Raw genomic sequence first — 8944 nt, 5'->3', positions numbered from 1 at the left:
ATCTGCATAAGGGTCTTGGGAAAGTGAAGAAGAGGTGGTGATGTTGGTGACAACAGCGCTTCCTTAGTAGTGGGAGGCCGGTGACATTTAAGGCAGAAAACACGGCAGGCTTCCTGTGTTCCTCTTTTTGACCAATTTCATTTGGTTTTGCTTTCTGACAGATATGAGCTTCACTGTTCAAGAGAATGCACCAAGTTTTAAAAACAAGGTGGTTTTACATAGTGCAGAACAGGAATTAATTTGAGAAGTACAGTTTAAAAAAAAAATTTTTTTTTTGAGACAGGGTCTCATTATGTAGTTCAGATGGCCCTGGAACTCACTATGTAGCCCAGGCTGGTCTCAAACTCACAGCGATCCTCCTGCCTCAGCCTCCCGAGTGCTGGGATCACAGGCGTGCACCATCACACCCGGCTTTGTAAAGTTTTAAATTGGAATTGTGAGGGTACAGTTTCACCTACTTAAGGATTTTCGTTACTCTACTGTGTTGAATTTTCACTGGCTTCTTTTGTTGAATATAAAATATTCTGTGATCGGTTGGGTCAAAAGACCCAATCAAAGTACACAGAAAGAGCAAAGAGGAGGAATGAAAAAATGTTTTTAAAATCCATAATCAAACACTGGAGTCATGAATCCACATTGTTGGGAAGGGTGCTGTATGCACTCGTGACCCTGAGATGGAAGCCAGCAACTTCCTGATAAAAATCTAGAAATACGACATCTCTCTTGGGCATGCTGTCAGGATGGATGAGATGCTTGCTTTCCAGGGTTAGGTGATCTTTGCAAAATGCCACTGCAGGTTCGGCTGATGTAATTTTACTTTTATGAAAAAAGTTTCAGAACCCCCAGACATTACACTTATCAAAGGCTCGTGTGGGGGAGTTGAAAGACTGTAGCATGGCTAACAGGATTAGAATTTCTCCGGTCCTACTGTGCTATTATTTCTAGGGGTGCAGCCTTTGCTGTCTCTTTGAAGCCCTGATTCTTTAGGTCGGGGATCAGTGTATTTTTGGAGCACAGGATGGAGACAGACAAGGTATCTGACGGGTCACACAGCAAAGCAGACAGTGCAGTCAGAATCACACAAGACACGCACGACGGGGAGACGGCACCTTCTCTCCCTTTTCTCCTAGGTCGCCCTTCTCGCCTCTTGGACCAGGGAAGCCCTGAGGGTAAAAAGCAAAGCCAAGAAAGCTATTGGTGTAACTGGCAAATCACATTGGGAAGAGAAGAAAACATCCTAGAGTTTCATTGATTTGAACTCAAACATAAAACATGACATGCTGAGCCATCTAAAGACTTAGATAAAACAGTGCCTGGAAGTGAGGGTCTTCTGTCCTCTCCATTTCATGTGTGCAGCAGATTTCTCACTTTTGCTCCTAAGAAATACAGAGTGGCAAGAACTCTGGAGCGCTCATTTGAATCCCAGCAAGGGTTTGGGCAAGTCACTTACCTCTGCGTTTTCGTTCTTTGAGTGTGAAATGGGCTAATGAGCATCTATCACGTAGCCACGTGAGTGTTAAGTGACGTAACCCAAGACCAGATGAAGAGCAATGTAAAAGATAATAGGCAGTGATCTTTCTCCAACAAGGGGGACTGGGCGATGGGGGGCATGAGACAAGGAATTAAGATGTGCCCTCTACCTGCACTGACCCCACAAGGAAGGTCATCGTCACGTGCTGCAAAATGTACTGAAGAATCATACACAGCGAAGTGCATAATAAAGTACCAGGCCCATGCCTGCACAGAACAGGGCTCAATGAGCAATGACAACTGTAACTTTTCCATCTGTGTCATTATTCACATGCTACAGGATAAGCGCCATTGGTTTCTAGGGGCATTTAGTTTGGCCATTACCTATTTTAATAGAATTTTGTTAGCATGAGAAAACCTACATAGGGATTTAAGAGGAAAAATACTGCATAACAGTGTTGAGGATAAATGTAATATCCTTTCCTTAAGGCTAGCATGGGAGATGTGTTGATTTTAGGCATATTTTTTTCTACAAGTGGATTATGCTGATATTGCATATCCTAAACTCAGGGAAGTATTTTGAATTTCCAGTATCCACCATCAGTTGTGAATCTTTTATACTAAATGTCTTTAGTGCTGTCCGCATGCACAGCAATATATGTTCTGTGCATGGTGATATGCACAGAAAAACAAGTATTTTTGCTGTTCATGATGGAGACCACCAGAATGTGTTACAATAGGAAGGTGTGTATCATACACATTACTTACATCAAGACCAGGCTCTCCATCTTTCCCCTGCCAAAGAACCATAGTTCTACATTAGTGTTCCTGAGTTTCAGGAATGGATTATGATTTCACTGGAGGCTTCCCGGCCATGCAACACTGGGATTAGAACAACTACTTCTGGAATGTGAAAAGTATTCTCTATTGATTAGTAACACAAACTCTTTTAAATCAAGTGAGGAGAGCACAGGGGCCGCAGGTAAGAGCCGTGGAATTTGCTCTGTCTTATGTTAGTTAAATAGCTTGGTAGTTGGCTGGAGTGTAATGCTGGCCACTCACACGCTCAGTTTGGGGGTGAGGTCACAGGCAGAATCACTGGGTGATGTGGAAAACCACCAGCACTAACAGAGGGTGTGAACCGATGCCACTGTTAACAGCTTAGTGGTTAGTTAGTACATGTGAAGACTGTTTGTAGTTTCACTGTGGCTAGATGTGCCCCTTAGTGTAAGTATGACAGGCCTGAAGGTCCTAACTACTTTTCAGTAAGCTTTGTAAATGATCATTCCCCGATATAAAAGGAATGGTGAGACTGTTAGGCAAAACCGATAAATTCACCCCTGTGGGCTGATAGCCCTGGGTCACCGGCTGTGGGTCCCCCCAAAGTTCCCAAGAAGCCGCTCTGATTCTACTTGATTTTGACCCTATCTCACAATCGGCATCTGAAATAATCACGGCTTAGATTATTTAAGCTCAGCCAAAGCATGTGAAAGGCAAGGAAGGGTACACCATTCCTTGGGTCCTACCTGCCCTGCTGAGTCAGTCGTCGCTAAAGCCAAGGTCCTGTTCTTGAAGTAAACTTGACCCCTCAGTTTGATTCTGGGTACTTAGGAATTTTCAGGTCTATAATGCTATCAGTATTCTAAGCTCTGAAGATCACTGCTTTTGTGGTGGTTTGGAAAGGTGAGAAGCATGAAGGCCTGGTAAATACCCATTTCATGTGGAGGATGATTTTTACCAGCAAGAGCCGTTTTTCACGAATGACCCTTGGGAGCCACTGAAGTGTGACAAAGGCCACACACGACAAACCCTCCACACCCCTGTGGATATGGTGGCCTTTCCAGGAGGGGCAGAGAAGAGTGGGCAGTCAGTGGCTCAGGTGGGCACCGACTGGCAGGGGAATCCTGCTTCAGGTGGGGTGGGGTCCATGCCGTAGCTGTCTCGGGACCAGGTGTGAGGCGTGGGGCACTAACTGTACTGTGCAGAACTAGTGGGTCCTCCTTGCCTCTCCAGTGTGGTGAGTTGGGCCCACGAGGGGAGGGTTAACCGAGTCAGTGGCAGGACACAGAGAGGCATGCTGAAGGCAGCGACCACTCACGTGACCGGAAACTCACAGGCAGGCCGTAGGGCCCTCTGGGTCCTGGCTCTCCCGCGGCTCCTTTTTCTCCCTGAAAGGAAACGTGGAAAGTCTAATTCATACATGTGCATCTGTGAAGAATGGGAAAAGATACGGTCAGTGTTTATATTTAAAAGGAGTTACAGTAAGGACACAGTGCCACGAGTCCTCAGAATATTCTCCCACCCTTCCCTCCACCCCTGCAGCAGCTCTGGAGTCCTCTTCTGGGAGTGTCTTTAGCTGTGCTGTCTTGGTTGCCTCGATGTCTTGAACTGATTCAAACCGTTGACTTTGGAGGTGTTTGAGTCAGGGAAGAGCCAAGTGCAGGGTGCCAGGTGAAGGAGGCGGATAGGAAACTGATGTTTCTATGCACCCGCCTTTCCACTGGATGGCACTCGGTGGCGGCAGCAGCGCTCAGTATTTTTGATCACATCCCATCGTTCCAGTGGGCCTTGGCCTATTAGTTATGATTTTTAAGACAGCAGGGAGTGTGTGCGCGCGTGCTTGTGTGGTGGGAAAGGCGGGGTCACAGAAGCCGGAGGAGGCCTAGTTGGAAATAACCCCACAGATGACAGTGGCTCTGCTTTGGAAAATCTCCATCCATTACTTTGATGTCACCAGTCCCCTCCTCTGGAGAACTTTGGCTTTGTTTTGCTTTTAAAATAAATGTGCTGTGGCTTATTTGAATAAATGCGCCCCTGGCACGTTGCTCTGTGAAACCCCTCGGTGGATCAGCCCACCCCACAGGCCATCCTGCTTCTCCCGGCAGCGGAGGCTTCAGTGGGAGATGCGAGTCCCATGCTGGGCGCTCTGGGAAGGTGTTCTCCTGCCAGAAGGCGGCCTGGGGAGTCTCTGTCTCTGCCCCGTCTCCCTGAGGGGCGCTCGGAACTGCGGCCGCCAGCTTGCCTAGTCAAAGACAAAGCCCCAGCAGAGCCTAGAGCCACCCTATTTTGTGTTAAGAAACAACAGATCTCTTCATCACTTAAGTCATTTTGAGTTTAGGTTCTGTCTGCTGAAGCAAACGGCACCATAGGGATTCCACGTGGAGCACCTTGGGAAGGAAGTAGTAACCCCAGTGTGAGAGCGTAACTTCCTGTCCTGGACGAGGAATTCCAAAGGACTTTCCAGCCTCTCCACCTGACACATGGCAGAATTTGAAGCAGGTGCGAGGGCGGATGAAGGCTTCCGAGGAAGCAGAGGCTGGAGGTGCTGAGGGCCGAGGCCGAGTGCTGTCACTCACCTCTGAGGACCGCGTACCCGGCCCCGGGACGCCTCCTTCCTCTCTGGCTGGCTCATTTCCTGCAGTGCGTTCTTTGCTGCCCCGGGAAATCCTTCTGGGATGCCGCCTCCTGCCGATTTCTACTGCTTTCAAACCTCAAACTTCAAGGGTCTCCACCTGGCACCGCACTGAACTCAGAATCTCTCTGCAGCCTGGCACTTGATCCGGGAAGATAGGTGACCCGCGGAGCCCTTCACACTCACGCCCTGTGACTGCAACTGCGCCTTCAAACATTCTTAGCGACTTCAGTTGCTCTTCGGGCTAATCCTGCCCAGCACGGAGACCCGATACTCTTGTGACACCGAGGAGAATCGAAGTAGCAGCTGATTTACCCAATGGTAAACCCACTCGAGCCCCAGGCGTTCTGCCAAAAGACTTGCCGCTCCGGTTTTAGGACAGGAGCTCAGTTACTTAGCAGTGCTTGAAGCGCATCTGCCTTGGCTGCGTCGAGGCCCTTAGCTCTTAAATATGTTTGATTAAGGTGATCCTGAGAAGCTGCCAGTTGGACCTCTGGGAGACAGCAGGAGGTTCCGGTCTGGCCTTCCCTTTGGACTCGGCTATTCGCCTAGCCGTTTTTGGACACGCCAGCCTCCCTCCCTGAGCGCACCCCGAGTCACTTGTTTGCTCTTTGGCCGTATTCTCTGCTTATTTCTGACACAGACATTTTTTTCCCTTCTCTGAAATCACTAGATACCCTCTTTGTAGCAGAGAATAGGAGTATTAAAAAAAAAGTCTAAGATAACAAATCAATTTATAATGGTGTTCAATGCAGAGAGGCAACATAGGCTTTTTGTAAGGAGGAGTTCCACGTCACACTCCAAGTAGTGCTATGCCTTGCACAGCTGATTACTACAGGAGCGAGTTCACTTTACAGGACACAGCGTCAGGGAACGGAAAGGTGCATCAAAGAAATGACCACAGAGCCCTCTTTCTTACGAAAAGGCTCGCAGGCTGATGAAAACTACGTAGTCTTAAAGAGACCACAGGCTTGCCGAGTGACTCTCGAGTTAGATACGTTCTTTTACGTCCTCTCCTAGGTGGCGGGGAAATTGATGACACAGTTCTATGCAGATGCACACAAAGCTTCCATGTTTTTCAAGGTGAGGAAAAGAGAAAGTGGGAGAAAAACAGACAGACAGAAAAAGAGCTGCTGATGTTGCACGTTCCTTTGTGTTGTACATTCATCTCCCATCCGCAACATCTTTTTCCTTTCTTTCTTCTAAGGATATGGACACGTGTCTGAGCCATAGAGAGGTTAGTGAAAGGTTTTTGTTCTATAAGAACTGAAATTATTTCCTTATGGCTAAAGAAACACAGGCTATCCTTTAGCTCAAAACAATGGGAGCACGTGTAACTATGCAAAGAGGAATGCTTCGGTTTTGTAATTTCCTTTGGAAAAATGTCGTAACTTACTCTGAATGAATACAGTAGCTTTATATTAAAGATTATCAGGCAGACTATGTAGTCCTGGAAATTGTAGCTCCCTCCGTTGCCTTCAACTTTCTGGATGAAGGCCAAATGACAATACCTTCCTTATGGGTTAAGGAGGAAAAATCAGAGCTATTTATTTCAGCTATGTCAATGTATGCATTGTTTTTATTAAGGCAGCCCTGTTTTATTTTGTACTCAGTGGTTTTCTATTCTTGCTGTTTGTGGAGACTGAGTAGAACGTAACATGGTATATTTTCATTTAGTCCTAGGTAGTCCTTTATTTCTTCTGGAAAAGGAGCAGCTCGAATTTGGCTTATATGAAAAAGCCACGCTATGTTTCCCGTAGTACGCAGCTTAAGCTAAATACCTCTGGGGTAACTTACTCTTTCTCCTTTGGGACCGGCGGGGCCATGGGGTCCCATAGGACCATCTGTACCCTAGAGAAAGATAAAAATAAAATGATATGAGACACGTGACAAGGGCCGCAGGAAAGACAGTTGTGATTTATCCTGGACCTTTCCTGGTGGGTGATGACTTAGGCTGTCGGTGAGACACACGTCTTTATTCTCCATCTTTTCAGCCCAGTGGCTTTTGAGAAACTCATGCTAAAGGGATAAAGTATATGACTGAACATTTCAACGAAGAGTCTGCACAAAGAGCCATGCATCCTATTGAGTTAGAGATTTCCTCCCTGACTAAAGGGGGCGGCATCTTCCCTTTACCCCTAACCTTAACAAGAGAGATGTGACTGTCCTTTCTTCCTGTGTCCTCTTCAAGTCCTTTCCTCTTTCACTGCCACCCTGTACAGGCAGGCTCGGAAGCCTCATGCTGCACCATTTAAGTGGTTTGAAGAGTTACATGAGTAGAAACAATAATAAATGAGAACGATGTTTAACTGTTCAACTCAGAATTGGTGCAGCTGTTGGGAACAGTGGTGGCTTACGGGGAAGAAACTGTTCTTCTTCTAGGTTGTATGGCAGTGGCAAACCAGGAACTGGGATGATTTAATGGTTCAACTGACTTCCGGCCTCTGGATTCATTAGCGCTAGGATTTTGGTGGTAGAAGAGGTAACATCTGGATGAACGCAAGGGACCTCAGGCACAGTGGGAATTAATGGCTGCTTGAAGCAGTGTGTTGGAACTGAAAAACTTGGAATTCCTTTCAGATTCTTAAAAATGTACAAGGGTGTCAAGTACACTTGGTCATTTGTCAATATTTGCAAATGTAGGAGCTATGTCGGCATTTTTCTATAGGACCTCATTTCTATTCCATGAGTTTATTCTGCTAGAGTCTTGTAATGTGAAAGAATTCAGTTTCAGATTCACCCTAATCTTAGGGAATTTTCATCATCTTAAAGGGTGTTCCTGTCTCCACTCAAAATACATCTTTAGAAAACTTGAAACTATTGAGTATCTGGGGCTAAAATCAAGGAGAGTAAGCTCTCTAATCTCTGGTCAGATCCCTGGATCTGGCGAGATCCAGGGAAGAGGCACAACCACAGCAGACAGACAAGTCCTTTCCATGAACAGAGACTGAAAGCAGGCTCCAAAGGAAGAGTGCATTTGTAGGATGGATGTGGATCTAAAAGAACAAGCAAGTTAAAGTGCACTCGCATTATTTAAGCCTCTTCAGAGGAAGTTTAGTCCACTTCACATAGAGCCGCAGGCCATTCTGTCACCGTCCCTCTCTTCTGCCATCCTTGCCCCCTCCCCTCAGACGCCAGCCCCAGGCAGCTTTTCATCTCTGATGAGAGCAGGCGGAAATGCAGAGGGTCTGCCCGGAAGCCCGCGGTCCACAGCCATGAAACCTGTCAGAGCAAGGCGAGGGGCTGACTCACCCGGGATCCTGGCTTCCCGTCTAAGCCAGATGCTCCCTGTCATTGGGTTGGTAGCAGGGTTGGTGACACGAATGACAAGAACAGAGGTTAGTATGAAGAACCGGTGAACATATCAACACTTCCAACAACATACTGGGCACTCACAGGATTCTGGGGTGAATATCACATTGCTACACATTGTTAGTGTTTAAAAAACACATGACAATAAACATCTCACAGATGATGGCATTTTAATGACATTTCTACTAGGCAAACTCTTATTTAGAAATCAAGTTAATGAGGTTTATAAAATTGGCCAAAAAGTAGTTATTGGCAACGGTAAGAGGCTTCTGTCTAATTTCCATTTTCTTAGAAATTCATTTTCTTGGGGCTGTCATTCACAGGTTATTTCATTAGGTTCTGAAGAAAAGATAATTCTCTCCTAAGAATGGGCTCAGTAGAATAATCAAGTTTATCATTCAGAGCATTAAGATAGAGCCACAGTTACACTTTTTAAAGTACTGTTTATGAATAAATGCTGGGTTTTAATATGTTGGGATGTATGAACGATATTCATTATTTTCTGAGCTGTTCGTACAGTTCATGTTTGTCACCACTAGAGGGACTTCTAGGAACAGGAAAAACTGAGGCTTGAGACAAATCTTAACACGGATGCAAAAAATAACTCCCAAACTCAGTGGTTCTACAATTCCCTTCAAATAATCCTGGCACCAAAGCCTGAAGGGGAAATGCCTTCTCCCACCTGCCTTGCAAGCACAAGGTCCCAAGTTCAATTTCTGATACCACCAAAAAAAAAAAAAAAAAAAAAAA

The 8944-nt window shown here is 46.1% G+C and overlaps 1 protein-coding gene across 1 annotated transcript in view; it reads right to left on the bottom strand.

Moving 5' to 3' along the window:
* Col25a1 (collagen type XXV alpha 1 chain) overlaps nucleotides 1-8944 on the bottom strand; it is a 408120-nt gene that overhangs the window by 8541 nt on the left and 390635 nt on the right. Inside the window, exons 38-42 of the mRNA XM_033755992.1 lie at nucleotides 8135-8170; nucleotides 6680-6733; nucleotides 3585-3638; nucleotides 2239-2265; nucleotides 1110-1163 (exon numbers count right to left, since the gene is read on the bottom strand). Of these exons, the coding sequence (XP_033611883.1) occupies nucleotides 1110-1163; nucleotides 2239-2265; nucleotides 3585-3638; nucleotides 6680-6733; nucleotides 8135-8170 (225 nt within the window). The remainder of the gene's footprint in view (nucleotides 1-1109; nucleotides 1164-2238; nucleotides 2266-3584; nucleotides 3639-6679; nucleotides 6734-8134; nucleotides 8171-8944) is intronic.

The sequence above is a fragment of the Fukomys damarensis genome, unplaced genomic scaffold (assembly GCF_012274545.1).
Source record: "Fukomys damarensis isolate Sample0158 unplaced genomic scaffold, DMR_v1.0_HiC HiC_scaffold_25, whole genome shotgun sequence".
NCBI lineage: Eukaryota > Metazoa > Chordata > Mammalia > Rodentia > Bathyergidae > Fukomys > Fukomys damarensis.
Note: the sequence above shows the minus strand (reverse complement) of the source record. Positions and strands in the feature narration are given on the sequence as shown.